The sequence below is a fragment of the Osmerus eperlanus genome, chromosome 23, assembly GCF_963692335.1.
Source record: "Osmerus eperlanus chromosome 23, fOsmEpe2.1, whole genome shotgun sequence".
Classification (NCBI taxonomy): domain Eukaryota; kingdom Metazoa; phylum Chordata; class Actinopteri; order Osmeriformes; family Osmeridae; genus Osmerus; species Osmerus eperlanus.
In genome coordinates, this window is record NC_085040.1 from 3,332,364 (window position 1) to 3,357,345 (window position 24,982).

Consider the following 24,982-nt stretch of genomic DNA (forward strand, 5'->3'; position numbering starts at 1 on the left):
GCAAACATTTTAAAAACGTGAGATAGTTTTACGCTCTGAAGTTCCCTGCTGCCGGCATAAGAGAGAAAGGGACTGTGATAAGGTTACGAGGTGTAGTCCATGTTTTTGTCCTGATGGACAGATTTGTTACTGTCGTGGTCTTCATTTTTATTACTCTCAATCCTTTTAATGTCTCCTTTTCTCTCTCTCTCTCTCTCTCTCTCTCTCTCTCTCTCTCTCTCTCTCTCTCTCTCTCTCTCTCTCTCTCTCTCTCTCTCTCTCTCTCTCTCTCTCTCTCTCTCTCTCTCTCTCTCTCGCGCTCCATCACTCTGTCGCGCTCCATCACTCTGTCCTGTTCTCTCTCGCTCTCTCTCACTCTCGTTATTTCTGTCTGTCTCACAGGGACCTGCTGGGAGCTGACTTCACAGAGACCCACTACACTGAAGATGGGCAGCCAGTGACTGTGGCCACCAATTACACTGTGAGTCTCACTTAATCTCTCCCAAACTCGCCCCCCCCCCCCCCCCCCTCCCCCATTCTCCTCCTCCAACCCCCATGTTCCCTTTCTCTCTCTGATGTTCTCTTTCATTCGTTCACCCCTCCAGGTTTGCCACCCGTTTCCCCTCCTCGCTGGCCTGGCGCCTCTCGATCTGTCACCATTTCTTTCTTCTTGTACTCTTTCTTTTCTGTACTCTTGTCTTCTTCTCTGGTTTTCTCCCATCTCTCACTTCCCACTTCACCCTCAAACTCATTCTCTCCTCACAGCCCTGAGGCTGTGATCACGTCATGTGATTATTCTGAGACACTCACATGCCAAGTCCACATGACACACACACACACACCAGAATCAGTACATGCATGGAGTCAGGTGGCTGAGCGGTGAGGGAATCGGGTTAGTAATCTGAAGGTTGCCAGTTCGATTTCCGGCCGTGCCAAATGACGTTGTGTCCTTGGGCAAGGCACTTCACCCCTACTTGCCTCTGGGAAATGTCCCTGTACTTACTGTAAGTCGCTCTGGATAAGAGCGTCTGCTAAAATGACTAAATGTAAAAAATATACACCTCTCCAGATTAGCGTAAACATTTGTCCCCTCCCAAAAAGTCATTTTATTTATCACATCCTTGAATTTTGTCATTTTTGTCATCAGTGCTGATTAACACTACATTTGCCCTCACTATGAATAATTGCACAGTACAAGGGATAGCAATGAAGGGTAATGACTGTGTGAAATAATCTCTCCCTGAATTGAAGTGATTGGCAGGGAATGTAGCCTTTATGAAAGCCTTGCCGGGTCATGTGCAATCAGTATGTCATTTCTCCTGTTAACAATAGAACTTATCACAGACTCGGAGAGAGGTGGTAACTTATTGTGTGGCTTAACTCCACTTTCAGCTGAGTTTGCATTGGTAAGAAAGTGACACGTTTGTCGGAGTTTGACATCTCACAATTGCGAAATACACAGAAGAAGCGGGGAAAAAAAGAAAGAAAACGAAAGCGAACCGGAATTAGAGAGGGAAAAAAAGATTGTCGGAACACGGGTATGTTTTGCGTCTGTATAATTCATAAGGGAAGATGATTTCTTTTTTTGACTTTGTCACGACGAAAGGAACAGGCACACGTTCTCAGTGACACGAGCGATGCATAAAGGATTAGTGCCTGTACTGCTGCTGTTGGTGGTATGTTGTACATGCTGCTGGGATGCCCAGGTCTGCGGGCCTGAGCTTGCTGTTATAGCTGGAGATGTCAGCCTGTTGGGGGGGATATGAAAGGCTACACTGGCAGTCTGAATGGCCGGGGGTCCCCTCTTGGAAGCACCAGTCACCAGTGGAGGACGCTTCAGGTTGGGGAACAGACGTTTCTTTCAAGTTCTGACTGAGCGAATCAAACGCACACGCACAAACTTGTAAAAAAGCATTCGCACACACAGTACACACACATACACACACAGTACACACACTGTCCACGCTCACAGTACATTCACTTGTCAAAAGGCATTTTCACACACACACATAGTGGCACACAATGTATCTGTTTGTACACACTCAATCTTCAGAAACCCGCACACAGACACACTGTTTTCACAAGCACACACACTGAAGATGGCGCCACACACACACACCACACACACACTTGTGTGGAAGCTCCCCATTCAAACCATGTTGTGGTCACGGATAATGGGGACCACAGGCCTGACATTGATCGCCTTGCTAGGTCTCTCACGTGGTCAGCCACCACCATCAGCCATTATCTATGAAAGAATATCTGTCGTCAAAGGACTGGATGAATTTGTTGATGGTCTGGTGTGATGAAAAGCCAAGCTAAAGATTGAGGCCATCATGACGCTTCTATAGAGGGGAGACCTACAGTGAGAGATGGGAGACGAAGAAGAGAGAAGAATAAAAAGACGAAACACACCAAGATAGAGACAGGAGACAGAGAGAGAGGGCACAGTGGAGAGTGGGGAGCTTTTGACCTTTATCGAGTCTAAAGAGAGAGAGAGAGAGAGAGAGAGAGAGAGAGAGAGAGAGAGAGAGAGAGAGAGAGAGAGAGAGAGAGAGAGAGAGAGAGAGAGAGAGAGAGAGAGAGAGAGAGAGAGAGAGAGAGAGAGAGAGAGAGAGAGAGAGAGAGAGAGAGAGAGAGAGAGAGAGAGAGAGAGAGAGAGAGAGAGAGAGAGAGTGAACATTATTGATTTGAAATGAGGGAGGGAGAAAACAGAAAAGTAGGAAATGGAGAGAGTGCTTTAAGAACCACAGGCTCTCAGCCACAAAGTGCTGGTCCCTGAGTGGTCTGGGACAGCCTGGCTCGGGTGGTTGTGGTCAGGGTTCATTCCAAACCCAACACAACCACCAGGGGATCGCTAAACAAAAGATAAGGCTTTCTAAATGGTGTCTGGGTTTAGGGGTTAATGCATGTGAACTGGAGGTGACTCATCACTCTAAATAACAATTTGGATGACAAGTTCAATACCCAGGTTGAGCTATTTATAAGTGGAGTGTATCAAAAAGAGGAAAAGGAAAAAGAAAATTAGAAACAATGTATATGCTAGGTATTCCCATGTATTACTTATCCTGCCCAATAAAAACTCTATATATACTGTATAGATATTTTTTTGAATTGGTGCCCTAGATTATGGATTAGATTGTTTGAGTCTTGAAATAAATAGAAAATTTGATTGGATAATAGGGTTGAGAATTTTTACAACACTATACATAAAATTGGCTAAATTGTTAGTGCCCTGCTTCTTAACAGGACATTAGTTCCAAACAATTGCCCGATATTTAAATTGAGCAACAGTGGCTGCCTTCGTAATTTGACAGCCGATTTGGTGGATATGCAAATGAGCAGAAAATCACACAGTGTTTCCTTTTCTTTGTGTGTCAACGCAAAGGAGACATTTGGTACGACACATTCTGTAAAAAGATGTCTAAGTGTATGAAGAAAAAAAGGGTTACCGACAAGTATGACAAGCCTGCATTTTCGAAAAAGCAATTCCCCCTATTTGAATCTCCTGCTGTGTCTCTCATTGTAGTATCCTGGATAGTGACACAGGGCCGCAGGTCTCTCCCCTGTGGTCACAAGAAACGTAGCATGAAACTCGTAGACCGCGACTCTGCAGACCTCTCTACATGCAAACAGGACACAAAATAGTAATGGAAGTTTTCTTCCATACAGAGCACAGAAATTGCAAAACCCAATTTCACCGGCGACACACAATCCACCTTGTCCTTTTCCTTTCAAGTTAACACAACTGGTGCACTGAAAAGGCTAACATGACCTCTGTGTGGTTGTGAAGAAGCCTCAATGGTTTATCTGCATCTGTTGACTGTATACATATGCCTTCACAGATGGCAAGTCATTTCTTTCTCACACCTGCAACACAGGTACTGTATTGTGGGTGAGGGTATGTGTGTTGATGTGTGCATTTGTGAATGAGAATAATACAGGGGCTGTAGATTGGCGGAGAACGTTTTCACTGACAATTGATTTGTATGTTCGCCATGCATGAGTGTACCCCATCGCCTCTGCTGTTCAAATAAATGAGCTCATTTCACGGTCTGATGGTCTGACAGAGTCTTTTAAATAGTTGAGAATTGTCATTTATGCACAATTTAAGACCGCTCAGAAAAATGAATTGGAGCATTAATTCCCCCTCGCTTGGATCTCTGTATGTTTCGGGGGATGCCGAAAAACATCACAACTCAAATAAGGGCCATTGTTCCCTGACCATTGTGACATCACGTCCTGGACACAGCATCATGGTTTCCTGTTTGGCCTACACCTGTTCAAAGGGAAAGTGGAGTTAGTTTTCTGACGAAGAGAACAAGTTCAACAGAAAGTAACATTGTGTTCAATAAATATGCATATAAACATACTACAGAAAAGGGATGCTTTGGAAATATGAGCTCCGATATTTATAGAATCATTCTGTGGACTTGCAGTACAGCTCAGTCTGTGAATGTATTAAAGTGGGTATGAATGTTCACGATTCACTTAACAGAACTTCTGTTAAAGGGCCAGTGCCTCTACGATCCGGAAGGTTTGTAACAGGAAACCAAAACCTAGGCAATGTACAAGCTGTACAGCGACCTTGCTCGTCAGAAAAACGTTGAGATCTCTATGGTAACAGAGGCACAATGAAAGTAGTGTTGCTCCCAACACTAAAATAACCCTTGATACATACATCACGGTCAGCCGGTGCTTTTCAAACTTGTCGCCTCCACCCCTCATCCAACTGTCACTCTGCACTAAACCCCATCGTCAGAGTCGGAACATTCCAGCAAATGCTGTGCTGGGGCTGTGACGGTGGATCTCCAGCCGACACTGGAACACAATCACACTCAAGGGGGGCATTATGTGTGATTATCGATCGCCCGGGGCCAATTTGTTGAAGATTGGACAACAGGCGTCTTGGGAACCTGCCGTGCGGCGATGAAACGTTGTTTTTTTACATGGCTGGCATATAGGGCCCCTCCTTGCATCTCCGTCATATTGATCCCCTGGCTGGAGCCATTCATTAATGAGATGCACTATAGGAACTGGGGTGCATAAACATTGTCAAGTGTTTGTATGGAAGCCGTGGAATGAGATAAAAAAAAATATTGATCTCTCTCTTTCTCTCTCCCGCCTCATCTCTCTTTCTCGCCCGTCTCTCTCTGTTTGATCCCACACCCCTGCCTCTGTCGGCCTCCATCTCTCTCTCTGGCTCTCTCTCTCTCTGTCTCTCCATCTCTCTCTCTCTGTCTTTGTCTCTGTCTCTCTCTCTCTCTCTCTGGCTCGCTCTCTCGCTCTCTCTCTCTGGCTCTCTCTCTCTGGCTCTCTCTCTCTCTCTCTCTCTGGCTCTCTCTCTCTCTCTGGCTCTCTCTCCCAGGATCACTGCTTCTACCATGGGCGTGTGAGGGGACACACAGACTCCTGGGTCGCCCTCAGTACCTGTGCAGGAGTGAGGTACGTGAGAACAGGTTCTAGCAATGACCAATAGGGATGTCTGTGTCACTGTACTAGGCAGTGCAGTTATGTAGCTATTCATGAATCGTGACCCCCACCGACACGACTACACTGTTAGTTTCCAATCACTGTTTAACACAGCACGTAAGGAACAGTGAACTGAGTTTTCCATTAACAAAGAATTGAAGTTATGAACCTGAAATCATCATAGCTCTCTGGTCATTTACGATACTTAGGGGATTTTGGGGAGCCACTGGGCAAGTTACTCATTAATTCAATTCCTCAAATCTTTTCTGAGACAGTTGGTGGCAGTTTAAAGTCTTAAAGATTTCACAGCCTCGGAACCAAATTTAATTCAGAGTCTCACATATCAAATGCTTTGAAATGAGAGCACTCTCATGGCAAGAATACCACCGCCACAGAGGTACACCCGAATAAAAAATATTCATGACTTTGATCCAGTTGAAGACCCAACGTTTTTTCATTTGAAATTAATTCCTAAAGCCTGCTCAGCGAATCTGCACCGATATGGGTGTTTAAGTTTCTCTCATAAGAACTATTAATTGAACTTCCTTATTTGTCCCTGATATCCTGTATTCCTGACACACTGTCCTCTACATCCACCACAGCAGTTGATCACTGAGGCTCTTGTTTTGCGTCTCATTGAGGAGATACTGAGAGATAGTCCTCAATGATAGCCATTGAGGGGAGGCAAGGCATGAGGACACATCAAAGACTGTAATTCAACCAAATGAAAATGTTACTTGAGGTCGGCAGACTGTTACAACCGAGCTTAATCCCATCTAAATCAAATTCCTTTTGTTGACAGCAACCCGAAATAAGCTGGCTTGCACACATTCATAATAATGTCAGCTATTTCTCTAGGTAGTATGCTGTGGAGACTGTTGAGATTAAGACCGCATTCATCGCAGTGTCAGCCTTTCGAAAAAGCTTGTCTTCTACAGAGCAACAGCAATACAATTCTGGGTCAAAGCGTTCTGTTTTGGTTCGGAATGTTCCGTCGCTGACCGGTACTCTGCACTTCTTCAGCTGGCCTGGTTGCTGCTGTGTATTTACTGTTCCTGAGTGTGCACCTCCCGGATCAGGTTTCACTCTGGTGCTCATGCTAACAAGCAACAGTGTTATTCCATCACCACTGGATGAAATTCAGTCACAGCACAGTGCCAGAACCTTCCGCCACAACTACAACTACAAACCTGTGTTTACAGCCACATTTCCAATAAAAGCATGGATGTTAGGTTCCTTCCATGTGCTAATGCTGACACGGGCTGTGCATGCATGTTGTTTCATAGCACACGTGGTCTGTAGCGTGTGTCATGGCTGAGGTAGAATCAGCACCAGCTCAGACAAACGGCTCTGAAGACGAGACACATTAGATGGGCCTTAATGGACCTCTGTCCACAGTGCCCCTGTTGAACTCTTCAGAGCGCACACACACACTGACCAGGACTCGACTTAATGGGTCAATAAAAAATGTCATGGCTTTTTATTCAAGTAATTTTCAACATTAATAATAAACATAAAAAATTCAAATAAATTAAAAAAGTGAGTTCCATGTGGACTGATTCAAGTTTTCAAAGTACCCCTTAATGAACGGAGTTCGTCGTGTTTAACAACTCTCAATATAACCGTTTGACCCTTGGTTTATAGGAAGTGGTCTTTAAAGGTAGCTCTGGACGACTCTCTGTTTTAACGTTTCCCTCCAACTGAGCCTGATTACTGAGTGCATTCCCACAATTACGGACGGGCTAAGTGGAGCTCCAACCACTCACGTCCAATTAGCAGACTACTGAGGTCAGAAAGAGAGCCAGGAGTCGTTAGCATTCTGCCTGCCCGAATGACCGCGGGTGTGTGTGTGTTTTTGTGTATGTGTGTATGAGACATAGTACACACTTAAATGCGTGAGGTGGATGTTAAAAAGGGCACCCAGACACACACACACAGTACACACACGGTGACAGCTTGGATAGCCTTCGTGACAGTGCCTGATGGAGAGCGAGTCCCTTTGTCACTAAATTGCCTTTTACAGCCTCATATCCTCTGGGCCTGGCTCTCCTCCTGCTCCACCACAGGAGGGGAGCGTTTACTAGAGGTGGTCAGAAGCTCCGAGGAAGCTCCTCCCAGGCCCTGGGTGTCGCCTAGCGCCTCCTGCTGGTCCGTGCAAGCTGCACACGAAGGGTTGTGAGACTGTACTGACTTTTCACAAGGGGGGGGGGGGTTCTCATGTCGTACGTCTCGGGATGTCACTTACTTTTTAATAGAATGCGTGAAATGTTCGATGTCTGTTCCGCGCTCTGGTATTTGTTCAAGAATTCGTTGCTGTGCTCGTGTCTGAGGCGGAACGAATTACCCCCACAAGGAGATTTAGCGTCGCCTCTTCTCCTTTTAGACACCGTACCTGTCAAATCATCTCATCCTTGTCATCTCTCCCTATCCAAATAAACAGGGGCCTGATATCCTTGAACTCGAACGACACGTACTACCTTGAGCCAATTGGAGGGCTGGATTCTTTCCACCACTTGCTGTCCAGCGCAGAGCAGCTCCCTGGCACGGGCGGGACCTGCGGTCACGGTCACCAGACGGGACGCCCTCGCGACCTCATCTCCAGCCTTCTCAAGCCTTTGCATCAAAGGGTGAGCTGTCAGACCCATTTGGAACACGTCACCCCTCCTCAGTCACAACACACAGTCAAAGTCTTGCAACTGCATGAAAGGATTTGTAGCAATGGCATAAAAGAAATACAAATAATTATAGATGAAGTAGTTGGAAGATTGTGTTTATTAGAAACAACACAGATGTTTTCTTTTCTTCTAGAAGACAATGTGTGGGTGCAGAAGTTCATGTTTTCTTTGAGTCTGACAGATGGTAGGCTTCGTAGTGGATGTGCTGATGCATCAGAGAGCTTCACAAACTGAGATGCAACAAAGAATGTTTTGGGGTATTTGCATACAGAGAAAGAAGACATCACACATTCCAATGGAATTATCCGCAAGCGCATCACCCATGCTAACAGCACAGAGGATACCTTGCCGGTTCTCAAATGGATTGATTAGAGTTATAAGATGTACCTTTTTAAAACAATAATGAGGTGTCAGTGGCTCACAGAGAAGTCTTATATGGCATTAAAGAACACAATGACTGAACGACTGTCTCTTTGCTGTGAGACTGGCTGTGTTTCTGGTATCATATTCTCAAAGAGACGGATGTTCTTTGTGTGGTTCATTTATACCTCCGTGGTGATGGACAGAGTAATGATTCCCTTTTTGCCGTAGATGATTACATAGCTATTGACTAAACCCCCACGCTCTCACACTCCCAACACGACACACACACACACACGCACACGGCAAGCATTTTGTCCTCAAACACATGTGCGTACAGCACATACACACACACACACACACACACACTTGGCGAGTGTATTCTCTCCTGCAGAGGAAATGAACATCTTTTTGTCATGTGGGTACAAACGCAATATTGGATTTCTCTTAGTGCCATTTTAGAGCACCCAATCGTCTCTGTGCTGACTGAAAGCTAGAGGAATGATGGGGCTTGTTTGGTCACCATGGCTCTTGCCTGTCTCTGTACCTTGTGGTGCTGTGTTAGTGTGTCTCAGTAGAAGGGGAAGAAAAGCCTAAACAGACGACCAATTTTCTCCAGTGTTGCCATGAATGCTGAACATGTCCCCTTAGTGGGTCATTCTGGCCTCGGCTGTCTAGACATGGACCCCCAAGAGAGATGAGCCACTCTCCTCTCTCTTTCTCTCCACTCTCTCTCCCCGTCCCTCTTCCTCTCCATTTCTCTCACTCACACCATCTCTCTGTCTCCAAACGGTTTGGCCCAACCTCCATTGGCTCTTCCCAGTTGTTTGTCTTTCCCTACCCTCTCTCTTCCTCTCCGTCTTAACGTGGCTCGACTACTTTTGTTCCCTATTCCCTGAGCTGCCAGCCATGAATCCTAGGCTGTTATGCTGAAATACCAGCGATAGACACACACCGCTCTCGGACCACTCTGTGCTTCCCAAAAAAACTGTTGAATCCGACTGTGTGTGTGTGTGAGAGTGTGTGTGAACGTGTGTGTGAGAGTGTGTGTGTCTGTGTGAGTGTGTGTGTGTGTGTGTGTGTGTGTGTGTGTGTGTGTGTGTGTGTGTGTGTGGAGCAGCAGGGGGTACTGCATCCCTGCTGCTCCATGATATTGGTCTTCAGTCTAGACCCGTTCTGGCTGCAATGCCTCAACACATAAATCAATGATTTTTAATTGCCACAAAGTCTCTACATAATAGCTGAAATCAAGTATTAGCGAAGCAGAAAATTAATGATGGAAAGATACGGATGAATGTTTAAGAGTTGCACAAAAACAGACTCACAGGGTTTCAGACAAATATGGCTGTTTGTACTGTTACCAGATCTGCACAAGTTTCACTTGCCCAAAAACTTGACTTTGTTTGTCCTGTTGCCATGGTTTATAACCTTGTTGTTTATAACAATGTTGAAATGATTTGATGATCGGCTGGCCGGTGGTCACAGAGCAACAGGAACAGTAATGTTGTGAACGTCCAATCATGTGTCCAGTATCCAAAATCGACCGGTAACCTATTGGCCTTGCTGTGTCCTCTACCCCCCTTTTGTCTGACTTCTCCAGGTTAGGAGGAACGCCTGGGGAACCACCAAGTACATGGAGCTCTATATTGTTGCAGACAGCACACTGGTGAGCTAACAATCACTGCTAACTGCTCTTTGTGTGTGTGTGTGTGTGTGGGTGGGTGTGTGGGTGCGTGTGCGTATACGTGTCTCGTTTTTAGGCGTGCACACGTGTGCGTGTGCGTTGCTTCGCGTGTGCATGTGAGGGGGGCGCCTTCGCATTCATCCAATGACGTCAAGCAGCCATGGAAGCATCAGTCACAATTGAATACAAAACAATGCGAACAATTATCTCTTGCAGTCTAATTGGCTTCCTCCACACTTAAACTCAGGGCAGAGTGTGCGAGAGGACAGCAGCCTGATAATAATGTAGCTGTGTAGGCAAGCATACGAGGACTAGAGGGAAGGATTTGTCATTCTAATGAGAAGTTTCTCGTTGGGTTTAATGGCAGAAAAGCTCATTCTCCTAAATAGACACTGGGCTTTGGCGATGAGAAGTTTTATCTTTATGAGGGGCTATTTCCTGCTCTAGCTAGCTACCATTGGCTGCTGGTAACAGTGCATGGTGACCAATCGGACCATAGCATCCTATCCATGCATTGTTGTTGATTTTTGGGAGTAATTGGAGTATATTATGAAGGTTGATTAGGGAAGGGGGGCACATTTTTATTTGAATGTTGAAATGTTTCGTAATATTTACTGACACCAACAGTGCCGCACATTAGTATGTGCTACTCACACTTCTCTTTTTTATATAGTATAAACGACAGAATAAGGACTATAAGAAGACCAAACTGAGGATAATGGAAATTGCCAATTATGTGGATAAGGTAAGCCAGCTGTATTTTGCAAGTCTTGGATGCTGTTTCCGAAGGCATAAACAGACCTGTGCTTGACAGTGTCAGTATAATAGATTCTGTCAGAGCATGGGCGGTAGTCTGCCCCAACAAAATTACTAGTGTACCAGTAAGTCTCTCCTATTTAGAATGAGCTACTTTACTCTTTCTAATCTATTTTGTCCCTTCAAGTTCTTTCGCTTTCGCCCGGCTGTGAGAATGTCCTATGAAAGAGATTGAAAATGACACATATTTAACAAATCGCTTCAAACTATTTGTCTGGTCATACGCAGAGACCTGATTTGATAAAAGTATCGCTTCCAACTAGGAAGGACATTGCTAATACAGAAAGGTTGAGGCGGGTTTTGACATTGTCTTGTGTGACTGCGTTCCTTAATGAGTACGGACCATAGCTGTTTCAAATGAGATCAAAGGAGCAATCCATTGTGCGATTGTGCTATCCAGTTAGTGAGCCATACAGAAGGCCGGTCTACAGACGGGAATCGTGCGTGCCTAGCAGATATACGATCACACGGTCCTGAGCTGAACTGCGTTTGAGTGCTTTAGCGGGTGTTTTATTGTTGTGTGCGTTTCAGTTCTACAGGGCTCTGAACATCCGGGTGCCTCTGATTGGTCTGGAGGTGTGGACAGAACGGGACCAGTGTATCGTGAGCGAGGAGCCCAACGCCACCCTCTGGTCCTTCCTGCAGTGGAGGCAGAAGCTCAAGTCTCGCAAGAAGCATGACAATGCCCAGCTGCTGACGTGAGTGATGGGTCATGCACGGGCGCATGCGCGAAACCCACAAGCGCATGGGCACGTTGGCGTACACAAACGACACGCGCACGCGTCTCTTAACGTCCCCTGTAACAATTTCAGACTTCGTTAGGGAACAGATTGATAAAACGATTAGCTCGACGGCGGTTTTATTAACTTAAAGATCTTGGCGAGGTGTAATTGGAAGGACTCGCCTCGGTGCGTTGGGGCGGCGCGCTCACAGCTTGCCTGCCAGCACACTCTCATCCATAAAGCCCGAATTGGGGGGCCCCTCTGTTGGTCGTAATTAGTTTTGGAGTTCCGGAGGGCCCGTGTTATTGTTGATTTTTTCGGACTGTGTTTGATTAGGTTTGGAAAGCTAAGTGACAACTGTTACTGAGAGACACGAGCAGCAGTCAGAGTGATGTCTGGAAGCCTGGCCTCGCCATCGCCTGTCTCTGTCTTACAAGACGCTTGTACCTGCAATCAATGTGAATCCACCACAAAGCTAGCTGCTGCACATCAATACGGTGGAAATTAAGGTTAAGTGATTTTCTTTTGGTGTGTGTGTGTGTGTTTACGTGCCTACTTGTGTGCGTGTGTGTGTGTGTGTGTTATAGGGGTGTGATATTCAAAGGAACAACCATCGGGATGGCTCCATTGGAAGGCATGTGCAGCCTGGAAAACTCTGGAGGCATCAATGTGGTATGTCAGGACCCGGAGATGATTGTGGTGCTGATTGTCGGTGTTTGTGTTGGCGAGTGTGTGCGCGTGTTGTTTGTCGAGGTGTTTTGATGTGTTTTGATGCGTGTGTCGCGTCGAATTTGTGCGTGTGTGTGGGATTGATTGTATCGGTCTGTGTGTGTTTTGTTGATTATCTGTGTGTGTGTTTGTGTGTCAATATGTATCCTACCTATCTCTCAATGGTGTTGTGGTGAGGTGGGTGCGGGGGCAGGCCAAGCAGATCGATAGCTGCACCACGCTTGATTAGCTTCTAATAGGCTTCTATTAGATGAGCTCTCCTAGGTCCTAAGGCCGGGTTGAGAATCCTAATGTGGCCATCCTGCAACAGCACCGGTGAATGGACACACACACACACGCACTCGCACACAGGGATAAAAACAACATAGTAGATTGAACAGCGCTCGCCGCAGGTGGATGGCCACGAGCGGGAGAGAGACCTAGAGATCAAGAGAACGGCTGATGTCTTGTAAGGAATAACAGCATGAAGGCACGCGGGCCTTTGATGTACAAGTGTAGAGATAAGAACCTCATTAGACCAGAAAAAGCTATGTTCGGAGATATGGTTCCTGACGTGGTTGCCAAGTTGGCTATCAGTCTGAATATCCGTTCTGAAAAACTTTTTGCGTGTGATGAAGAGATGGACTCTTTCGGTGCTTCCACAGGACCATTCGGATTTGCCAATTGGTGCAGCTGCTACGATGGCCCATGAGATTGGCCACAACTTTGGCATGAGCCACGATCACGAGGGCTGCTGTGTGGAGGCCTCCGCCGAGCAGGGCGGCTGTGTCATGGCCGCCGCAACAGGGTAAAGAAGACACAAAATGTCCGCCGAGGAGACAAAATGGACGCAGCAGTTGTTCTGATTGTAGTCTTTTTTTGGGGGGGGATAACAGGCATCCGTTTCCACGGGTGTTCAGCCGCTGTAGCAAGCGGGACCTTGACAGCTACTTCCAGAAGGGAGGGGGGATGTGCCTCTTCAACATGCCCAACATGAAGGACCTGGTGGGGGGCAAGCGCTGCGGCAACGGCTTTGTGGAAGACGGAGAGGAGTGCGACTGCGGTGAGCCGGAGGTAAGAAGCAAGCCTGCATCACTTCTTCTCAGGTCACTGGCGGTGCATCGATGCGTTTGTTTTTTTTTGGGGGGGGGTTTGTTTGTGTACAGATCTAGGAGCGTTAAGATATTCCGCAAGACGTGTCTTGTGAGGGACAATCGAGGTGTTCACGCCTGGTGGACACGCGGTTAGGTACATTACATTTGGTTCAATTGCCAGCAACGCAGATTGAAAAACAAGAGAAGCTAATTGCTAGCTGACAGAATCACCGGCTATGTAGAGGTTGTTTTGACTCCCACTCAAACCACAACTGACAGGTACACAGCGAGGATAGAACCGCCATCTAACAAGCCACCTGTTTAAGTATTATGGCCGCCAACAAGGTTTCATTGTTTTTTTACCAAGCCATACCAGTCCTGGAGGAGAATTGACAGCTTCATGCAAACAAGGGTATGGGCGTTCCATATACAGCTTTGTAACCTTTCCAGCTCACTGTGCCAGTCAAACTCATGCAGGACTCAAAAGTTACAGCCATATTGTTTACAGAGAAGGCACTCGATGATGAACTCCTCTCCAAACTCCATAGTAACGGAAGCCTCTTGTCTTAAGTCGATGTAGGGGCCCTTCCCATGGTTGCAGGTCCTGATCCCCTGTCTCCCCGCTGCATAATTGCTGTTTCTCGCTTTCCCGACTTCCACGTCGGTTCAGAGTGTCTGGGCTCGAGCCCGACCGGGGCGCCATGGCAACGGGAGATGTCATTTTCATCTCCGTCTGACACGAGTACGATGGCATGCTTTCCCCCCCCAACCCCCCTTCCCCCTCACCACCACCGCCACCTTCGCAAAACTTTTGACGTGTCGATCAGCGTTGTCACGCCGACTCCCACCTGTGAACTAACACCCTCCGTTGAGAAGAGAAGTAGAGAGAGTTGAGGAGCGGGTATCTCAGCTGAGAGTGTCTCTGTGTCTGTCTGTGTGTCTGTGAGCGAGACGCATCAGTGAATGTGAGAAGAAGAGGTGCTCGTATGTGTGGGCACACGGTCGTGCTGCATTGATAATGTGTGTAGTGAGATTACTAAGAGGGTGCTTGTGTGTGCCGTGTGTGTCTGTGTGTGTGCGCGCACAGGAGTGTACCAACAACTGCTGCAATGCCAACAACTGCACCCTGAAGGAAGAGGCAGAGTGTGCTCACGGTGTCTGCTGCAAGGACTGTAAAGTAAGACACACAAATTTGTGTCGGCCAAAGCTGACTCCGTTTAGTGTTTCAATACAATCTGTGGACCTGTAAACAAGGCAACATTAAAGTACGTTTGTCACATTGCTATAGCTCATTTGGCAATTCCATAAGCCTTTTAGCACCTATGCTGCAATTCACTTCATTTACTGAAATGCTAATTGTACACTTATAGAGTGCCCAGTAACCATGTAGACACACAAACACACAGATCTCTTCACTTCCTCACCCCTCCTTCCATGAATGGTTGTGTCCACCTCTTGTCCAGTTGAAGCAGGCAGGTACCATGTGTCGTGGGCCGGCGGGGGCGTGCGACCTGCCAGAGTACTGCACGGGTGGCTCTCCCTACTGCCCCGCTAACGTTTATCTGCTGGACGGCTCGTCCTGTCAGTATGGGCTGGCTTACTGCTACAACGGCATGTGCCTCACTCACGAGCAGCAATGCCTACAACTATGGGGCTATGGTAAGCATTTGAATACCGGTCAAGTTATTGATTTTGTTAATGGATCCCTTATATGTAGACACTCTCCCATACACACACTAACCCTTTACCCTGTTCCCTGGGTACAGTGTGCTCTTTGATAACCCTAGTCAAATGCTTTAATCAAGTACCTAACTTGGTAATAGATGCACATCTTCACCTTCTGACGTCGGTAGCATGAGAAACTCCGGCATTTGATTAATATCTCCTCCAAAGAACACTATTAGCATAATTAATGATAAGGATCTTAAACCTTTGCCCCTGCATTTACATGATACTGTAGGTAGCATTGAGTATCCTGCCTCAGCTCATTTACATGGATAATGCATGACAGGATAGGGGTTGACACCTTCAAACTGGATTAGAGGACTAAGTTCATGGCTGCCTCAAAGCCAATCAAGATGGTCTTTGGAAAAGTAACCGAACTGTCCCCTGTGCCAGACCATCCATCTGGTTGTAGTTGACTAAAATAAACAGTGCTTATTAGTTCCTGTTTCAAAGCCAGTGGATGTTGGCATATTAGGGGGGGTTACTGTCCGGTACTGAAATGTAGAAGGTGGAACTTCAGAGGAACTTACTTTGTTATTGACTGGTCCTCTACAAAATATCCTTTCACTCCCAATTATAGTTCTGCTTAAAACTGAAATCTGGCAGTTTTTGCTCTAAATTTAACTCTGATTCGACCTGGAATTACCCACGGCATGAATGTTTAATGAGAATTGATTAACACGGTAACGACAGATGATTTACATAACGGATGGCTTCCTCAGGTGCCAGTCCTGCCCACGATGCCTGCTTCCAGGACGTCAACGCAGCCGGGAATGCGTTTGGAAACTGTGGCAAGGACTCTCAAGGCAACTATATGAAGTGTGAGAAAAGGTGAGACCCTAACCACAGGCGCAAACAAGTCAGCTGAAATATTCTAGAACTCCCTCATTCTATATTCTCCATATTGCCAGTCTTGTTACACTTTAACTCAGACAAAATACTGTTGACTTAGTCTCTCCAAAGCAGCTTCCCTCACAAACATACTTTGCTTCATCTCAACATTTCATCCTCGTTGAGTAGCCTTACAAACCCGCATGGTATCTCTGTCTCACACACACAGACACACGCACGCACTCTGACTCAGACTTTAATTCCTCTTTTAGAGATGTTTTTCATGGCGGGGCGCCATGGCCAATCAATAATGCCAAATTAGCATGTTAGCTATGCAAATAAGGCAGTGAGATGAAGGTAGTGGACGTCTATCCTGTATGTGCGTGATAGGCCGTCAGCCAGCTCCATTATAGAGGACTCTAGGGGCGGTCTTGCCGGATCAGAAGATGGAGAGGATAGACCAGCTGCCATATATACACATCCTTGCTCACGTATCCAAGAGCTCGTTTCAATAATCTACTGTATTCAACTAGAATTTGAATTCATCCATTTCCTAATCCCTTCTTTTGGTGGCTCTGTGTGGTTCCCTTGTTCAGCATGCTTAAGATGGAGAGTACCCACGGGTGTCTTCGCTAACGTTTTGACGCGCGTGTGTGTGTGTGCGCGCGCTTTTGGTGCCCACAGCGATGCCAAGTGCGGCAAGATCCAGTGCCAAAGTGCCGCCAAGAAGCCCAAGGGCACCAACGCCGTGTCCATCGACACCACCATCCGTACGGACGGCATGGAGGTGAAGTGCCGGGGCACCTACGTCTACACCACCCAGGACGGCCAGGGGGACCTCCCCGACCCGGGCCTGGTCATGACCGGCACCAAGTGTGACGAGGGCAAGGCAAGAAGCGAGACCCCAACACCTGTTCCTTCCCACCACACATGCTTGGTTGTGCACGCACGGTGCATAGGACGGAATGCACACAACTTTGGTTGTGTTTTTCGTTTCGTTTCACCTGCGCTAAATCTGTGTGTGTGTGTTGCCGTACTCGTAGGTGTGCCGAGACCGTCGCTGCCAAAATGCCTCCTTCATACAACTGGAGAGCTGCATTGCTCGCTGTCACAGGCATGGGGTAAGCACACACACATACACACACCGACAGTCAGCCGCAACTCACTTACTGTCCTTGGGCAGAAGGTAGAGCATTCAGCATTGTCACCCCATCTCTTGTCAAATAAAGAGAACAGATGACTCGAGCACAGCTCCTGGAGTGACTGTTTATTTATTGCCGAGGTAAAACACAGGCAGAAGCAAACCTAGAGGATCATATCTGTGTTTATGAGGGCCATAAACAAGCTTGGCCGTCTGCTTTGATAACACGTGTTCTGGGTGATAAAAAGTGATGGGAGTTCAGTGAATTGTAGACGGACTTTCAGCCTCCGTCCCCCTCAGCTACATGACAGAGGAGGATGGCAATGGTCGTCATCATTACAGATGAATACATACATATCCACCGTCTTGTGTGCGCAGTTAGGTACCGGGTTTGAGGCCACAGTGGGCAGTGATTCATTCAGCCCGATCGGCACCAACCCGGACCCACTCTCCTCTGACAACCTGTCGACCTGTTATGTTTGGAATGACTTACGACCATCGAGGTTAAGAGCGTGGAGTACGAATGCAAATCTTTGTTTTCCCTGCTTTCAATCCTTCTTCCGTTTCGTCATAAAAAAAAAGAAAAAGAAAAAGAAACTATTTACCCTTGTTAAGGAGAGAGAGAAGGGGGGGGGGGGGTTGGGGTTGTTCCATTAGCTTGGCAGTATCATTCGATTAGGACTGCAAATCTCCCTTGCCCAACCCCTTCTTAGCCCACAGACAAGCCATATACACACACACACACACCCCTCCTTTTAATCCCCTCTCCCTCCACCCAGTTTAAAATTCTCTGTTTGTCTTCCTTTGTTTGTCCCTCACTCCGAAAGGCCAGCAAATGGAAATGGCTTTGAGGAAGGATTATTTAAAGCAAAGTTGTGCCTCTCCTCCCTACCCTCCCTTTTCCCTCTCGCTCACTCTCCCTTTTTTCCGACTTTTCATTTGCATTATCATTGGATTCATATTGATCCCGTGGATCAATATGAATATATCCCGAGCGGCTGTCGGATGTAAACAAATTTCAAAAAACAGGCGGTTGGTACCATGTCAGCCCTGAGCTGCAGCATCGTGCAGCTGTTGTTTCTGCTGGCGTCGTGCGCAGCTCCGTTTTCACACCCAACAAAAAAGCACGTTGTCAGGCAAAAGTTTTGAAAAGAGAAAGAGGTTCAAATGAAGGCAAAGAAACCACATTATGCCACTATCAGGGCCTCATGGATACTCTGCTTCTTTAATGACATGTTCATAAGGCGTAAATAGCCATTATATTCACTAATATGATCCTTAGATCTCAGTGTCATTGAGGCATGGACACATTTCTCTCCTTATAATCGAAGGGGAAAACAACAAATGCGCGGCGCCTGGAGATGCTAATCAGGTGGAAAATGCTAATCACTTGCAGAAGGGTTTGATGGGGAGTCAAACTAGTTTCAACACTTAGATCTTTGATTTGCCACTTTCGTGCAATTTTGGGTTAAAGAAAGTGAGAAATCTCTCACTTCGGGATGTCACTGTCGGTCCATAGAGTAAAGAAATCCCGAATTTTCCGCACCTTGGTTCCGGTTGTAAACAAGCACTTAGCTACTTTAATTTGTTTGGCATTTAGCCAGACATCTCAATTTAACTTGGGAGGAAATCAGGTACTGACACAACATGTGTGTGTGTGGGTGTGTGTGTCTGGGTGTGTGTGTGTGTTCTCCTCCACAGGTGTGTAACAGCAATGGAAACTGTCACTGTAGTCGTGGGTGGGCTCCACCCTTCTGTGAAAAGCCAGGGTTGGGAGGCAGTGTGGACAGTGGGCCTGTCCAGTACGACAGTGAGTCAACCTTAACACACGCATGCACACACACATGTACACACACATGCAAACACGTATGTACACACACAGGCATACAGGTGCACATGCAGGTTCTCACTCTCTCACTCACTGTCTCACTCACTCTCTGACTCACTCATCCACCTTCAAGCCTGTCTTTCTGAATATCTTTTGTGTAATAGATAGCAGAACTAGCACAATGCTAGTTATCCTTTATCTAAGTACTCCCTGAATGAAATGCCCGTCTTGACCAATATTCCCTCTTCCTCTCTAGAAAGAAATGAAAAGTATATGAACGTAACACCTTCCCCCCCTTCCTCTCCTCTCTCCCGTCCCCAGGTCAGGTGGGCTTGGTGGTGGGTCTGCTGTTTGCCTTCCTGGTCCTGCTTCCTGGAGTTCTATTGGTTTTCTACTGCTACAAGATTAAGTCCTCCTGGTACCACAAGTGGCTCTCCCAGAGGGAGAAGAACAAGGCTAACAGGTAGCTATGCTAACCTTGTGGACCTGATACTGTGGTACAGCACACACTCCCAACACAAATGGATCCTTCTTTTTTAATCTTTGCCTGAGGGAATCCTTAATGTGAGAAGTAAGTAATGAAGAAAGAAAGCAAGACAGTAAATGGGTAAATTGGAAGGGTGGGAGAAAGGGAGGGAGGTCAAGTCTGCCCTTGGCACACCTTTATTGGTGTAAACAACATTCCCTTGTAAAGCCTGCTGCTCTATCCTAACATCAGTGATGTGTACTGTACACAGACAGGCAAGGCTGTCATAACCCAAAATAAGTTAGAGCTTCGGAAATAGCCTTGTCTGCAAAGCATGCTTTACTGTGAATACACCAAGCCAAGTTGTTTTACTGGGTAGACTCAGCTAAACGCTGGATCTCATCTAAAATGGCGGTTAGCTAGTTCATTCTCTGGTGCCCTTGGCAGAATAGCCACTTGACCCTCTAAATGAAAACGGAAGGGGGGCGAAAATAGACGCTGGACCAAGAAAGGACAGGACTGAAGAAATCTAGGGGAATATTTAAATACAAAGGGAAAAACGGACTAGTTAAGAGTTTGGATGATTAAAGGGCTTTGAGCTGTACCAGCTGCACTGGATTTCTTTTTTTCTTTTCTTTTTTGGGCTGACAATTTGAGTTAAGTTGCAGTTCAGTGCTGTAAGGGTGTGTGTGGAGCATTTAGCATTTCTTTTATATTGAGTGTGTGTGCGTAAACACGTGTTGTGAGACTGTAGCTCTTCAAATGTGCATGCCGAGTTAAACCTTCCAGAAACTATCGGCATCTCCTCCTCTCAAAGAAGGAAGTGTCCAGAAGTGTAAGCAGGCTGCATTGTGCTGTCGGCAGCGGACACGGTCTTTAACTGACGTGTGACTTCATCACAATGAAAAATATGTCTGAAATACCAAGGCGGCCTTCAAATATTGAGCCGATGCGATCTATGTCTAGTCGATGTCTCTTTGTTTGACGAGACCGAATACTCTTTCATGCATTCCTATTCATCCCTCTCTCAGGCTGGAGAGCTCTGCCGAGAAGGGAAAGAACGGACATCTCAACCCTGCCTTCCACCTCAAGGTGGTCGGGCCAGCAAACAAACCTCACAGTCACAAGGGGGTGAGTGTGTGTGTGTGTGGTGACCTGTACGTCTGACCTTGCCTTCCAGACGTCGCAAACTCAGGTGGACGAAAGCCCACTAACAGCTCAGCATGACCTTAAGTTTTTCTTCTCCTGCGGAGTCTTTACCATCTGTAATAGCTTTCTGTCACCTCTCCTCTCTCTTGATCCTCTCTCCCCTCCTCCTCTCAGCGCCTCACGTCTCCTCAGTACCAAGCCGACTCTTTCTGTCTCCTCTCCTCTCTCCTTATCCTCCCTCCCCTCCTCTCAGCGCCTCACGTCTCCTCAGTACCAAGCCGACTCTTTCGTTTCATTCGGCCGTGTCCTCCTTCCCTCAGCTCCCTCACACCAGTAAAGAGGTCCTCCCTCTACGCCCCGGCCCCATCCCCAACGGCACGCAGCCGGTCAACATTGTGCGTCCCCTGAGGCCCGCCCCTTCGCCGCGCGGCACGCCGCGGGACTTCAAGGTGCCCCGCCCGCCGTTGCCCGTCAGCAGGCCGCCCTCGGCCCCGCCCAAATCCCCCGCCACGCCTCGGAAACTGACTCCGCCCAAGAAGCCGCTCCCCCTCAACCCGACACGCTCGCCACTGGTGAGTCCCGGACGTGTCGGCCTTCGCATCATTCACAAGCTTTTCAAACAATGTACATCTCCATGGTATTACGGTGTATTTTAATACGAGGAACAGGGACGGATGAACAAGCAGTATCCTGTACATAATGTGTATTTGTTTGTTTTGTTTTCTTGTGGACTGTGATGTTGCACACTGCGTTTGTGGGTGAAAATGAGTTTCTCCCTGGGACAAATGTAAGGAGCTACGCAGAGTAGCAGATGTAGAACAACACAGCCAAACCCAGCACTGGCAGCCCTGGGATTAGTAGCGTCTTGAATGGTATTGTAAGAGAGGGTGAAGAGGTTCCACTGCCAGTGTGCTTGCGTTCCTGTGTTCTTGGTCTGCAAGTAGACCAGGGGATTTGGATGTGGCGGGGGGGTTAATTTCCTTTTTTGTCATTTTAACACATTCTCTTTCCCCGTTTCTCTCTACTTATCATTTTTCTGCATGTCTATTTCTCCCAGCTGGTTTCAGAGCTCCAGCCCAGACACTCTCCCTCCCCGCCTCAGAGGCCCCTCCCTCTCAGCCCCCCCCGAGGAGTCCTGCCCATGAGCCCGGCACGAGGGGCGGGGCTTGCCAAACCCTCCAATGGGCTGCTAGTGATGATGCCTCCCACAGTGGGACCCAAGCCAGTGGGCAAGGTCACGGCTATCCCCCCTCTCAAAGCACTCAGGTGGGTCTTGACACATAAACTCACACACACACACACTGAAGGCTACATGAGCGGTTATCAGATTGATATGCATAATTGTGTCTAGGAGTAGTCAGGGTTTTATTAAATCAACAATTTTTCCCAGTGAAATAAAATCCCCAAATTCCCAAACGTTGCTGTTTTGGTTTTCAATTGACCTCCCAAGTCCAACATTGTCCTTCCTGATACCTCTATCTAGAATAAGCAATACGAAAACTCAGGCTCATAAAGTAACCATTGTTAAAGTTGTTTTTCCAACCCAATCCCCCTCACTTTCAATGTTCTTTATGAGTCTTTCATAATAAAAGTTGAAGGGGTTGTAAGTACTGAAAAATATAGCCTCCCTTGATTCCTATATCTCCATCTCGCTGCCTCACTCTGTTTTCGACTCAGCTTGCAAAGCTGTCACAGCCAGGAGAGTACGTTGGTTGGATGAATTGGGGTGTGTGTGTCGATGTGTGTGTGTGTGTGTGTGTGTGTAGCTTCGTCTCTCAGAGCTTAGGTCGGGCGAGATAAGCAGCATGTCTCGCAGGCAGGTAGGAAGGGTTTTGAAGCCGGCATGGGCATTGTCAAGCGCAGATCTCTCTGTCTCTGAGCTCAGCCTTAGACAATCAATTTTTGCTTCATGCCGTCCCAGATGTTCTGCTCACAAAACCGGCCTTGCACCGGTGATGAGGTGGCAGGAGGCCTGCCTCTCTCGGAAATAAAAGGAAACGGCGCCTCGCTCGGTTTGACTTTTCCGTCTGGACGTTTGTGATGGAGGTAGTTGCGATGCACGCTGGGTTTGGTTGTTGACCAACGTTTTTTTTATCAGTTTGGGAAGTTTGGATCCATCTCTTACTGTATCCCTCCTTCTCTCTCTCTCTCTCTCTCTCTCTCTCTCTCTCTCTCTCTGTGTCCCTTCATCTATCCTCCCAGGCGGACACTACTGTAAATGTAGACCATTATCGATCTGTTATGCACTGCTTCTCATTACCTGTTAATAGTTTGGTTCATACTGCGTGTCATAAACAATGTCTCGCTCCCCTCTCTCTCTCTCTCTCTCTCTCTCTCTCTCTCTCTCTCTCTCTCTCTTTCCCTCTTTCTCTCTCTCTCTCCCTCTCTCTCTTCCTCTCTCTCTCTCCCCATCTCTCTCTCTCTCTCCCTCCCTTGTCTTCACACACATTTTCCCTCCCTCCCTGTCTGTTCACAGACCAGTCCCTGGAGTGAAACCAAACACAGCCTCGTCACCTTTCCGAAAATGACCCCGGGGGAGTCTCAGCCAATGAAGAGGCACCAGCAGTGTCCCGTCAGCCTATCAGGCGGCAGCAGCGCATCAGTCAGCCTATTTGCACTAAAGAGAGACCCTGATGGAGAGGCTGGTATGAGGGGAGGTGGAGGGGAACAGAAGGAGAGGTGGTGGTGGGTGTAAGGGGGTGGTTGGGGTAACGCATACCTCTGTCCTACAACCAACCGGGGGTCAGCCCTGTCCGTCTTGAAACAAACAACCTCGACCCCGTCCAGAGTGCGATCCGGTCATGACGAGGTTTTGCACGACATGGATTTGCAGACTGAATCAAATGTTACAGCATAGCTGGGGGGCGGGGCGGGGGGGTCACTTTGCCAAAATCTTGATTTGAGTTTTTATTGTTTGTCAATCTTGTTTACGCACGCTGTTTATAGAACGCTAGCATTTTTCTTTATTATTGTCGTTTTTTTTATTTTTTTTTATTTTTTTTGAAAAGTTTATGTCATGTGCCAAAGAGGTCTCATCAACCCAGGGGTGTGTTCAGAATGAGAATAAATGTTTTAAAGATCTTTTTAATTATGTATGACAGTATGAATGCGATACGTTGAATTACTTAAAACGTTTTACGTTTTAAATATGGTATGTTTACTTTTGCACAGAGTGATAGATTAACAAGTTTTAATCTCTAAAGAAAAGGCACCATCGCAGGTAGTAATCTGAAATCTGTGTTAAAAACATTTTCTTCAAAGCTGTTTACAATGTAGAGCGCTTAGTCAACGCTGAATCCTGAATGCACCCCTGGCTCTTCATGTTCATTTGATTTGAATGTTTCTTTCTGTGTGTACGACTTTTAAATTGTTACATAAAAAACACACATTTTACTCAACTGCCTTGTGGTTCTTGTACATTTCCATCTTACTAAAACAAACAGAGAGCTAACAGCTAACATCTTTCATTTGAGCCTATATGGTATGTATCAAGACATTTTAGCCACTGTGGGAAAAGATACAGGGTTGAATACTCCAAAGGCATCTGATATTGTATCATATTAAATGCAAGCACACAACAGTAAAATGAATAGGATCAGATTTTCCACTACATTCAATCTTCAACGACATCTATCTCCAAGGCTACCGTCTTTTTAATAGGAAAATCTTGTATGCAGATTTGAAGCATCTTTATGAAATATTTAAGTACACAGCGTCCCAGGCAACCTTTTTCATGGTGTATTTTTTGGCATTACTGCTTTATTAAGATAAGAGACACATAGGTAGGGGATAGAGAGAGGGTAGAGCATGCGGGAAATGACCCGTCTGGAATCAAACCAGGGCCCCTGCAGTGCACTACCTAGTGAGGCACCATGTGACCCCTCCCTAGGCAACCTGTTGTATGTCTTATAAGTGGTCCTTCAAAGCACAAATCCAAGAATTGTTCAAGCTCATAATGAGGGGAAATGGTTTTTCATTAGGTTAATATAAACCAATGTGTTTGTCCTGGGGGCTGCCGAGTTGAGACGTTGGCTAAGTTCCACTTTCTACCGTGTTGTAATTATCCCAAAAGAACATTCTCTGCCTTCTCACAACACTTCACAAAACTCTTATTAAAATACTGGATATTATACTATGATTGGGCTACAGGGGACTTTGTTCACAATTCTTTACCCATGTGCCCTGCGGTTTACTATAGCCTACTAACTGTTACTGTAGTATAGCCTACTAAAAGATGGTTTAGCCTGTTCATTGAGAGTAGGAACACCTCTTTGACTCCTGACCTTCACTTGGATCACTTCAGTAAAAGGCTACTCTCCGACTATGGAGTTC

The 24,982-nt window shown here is 46.7% G+C and overlaps 1 protein-coding gene across 1 annotated transcript; it reads left to right on the forward strand.

Moving 5' to 3' along the window:
- Positions 1 to 349: 349 nt before the first annotated feature.
- On the forward strand, positions 350 to 24,043 carry adam19a (ADAM metallopeptidase domain 19a; the record flags this gene model as incomplete). The annotated part of the gene is made up of 20 exons (XM_062449982.1): positions 350 to 460; positions 5,348 to 5,424; positions 7,892 to 8,078; positions 10,087 to 10,152; positions 10,844 to 10,915; positions 11,518 to 11,684; positions 12,296 to 12,380; positions 13,082 to 13,224; positions 13,313 to 13,490; positions 14,598 to 14,687; positions 14,974 to 15,169; positions 15,958 to 16,066; positions 16,751 to 16,955; positions 17,110 to 17,187; positions 18,909 to 19,017; positions 19,357 to 19,498; positions 20,533 to 20,632; positions 20,971 to 21,222; positions 21,708 to 21,916; positions 23,127 to 24,043. Coding segments are annotated over 20 exons (2,628 nt in total), but the record flags the coding sequence as incomplete, so codon positions are not given.
- Between the last annotated feature and the right edge of the window lie 939 nt (positions 24,044 to 24,982).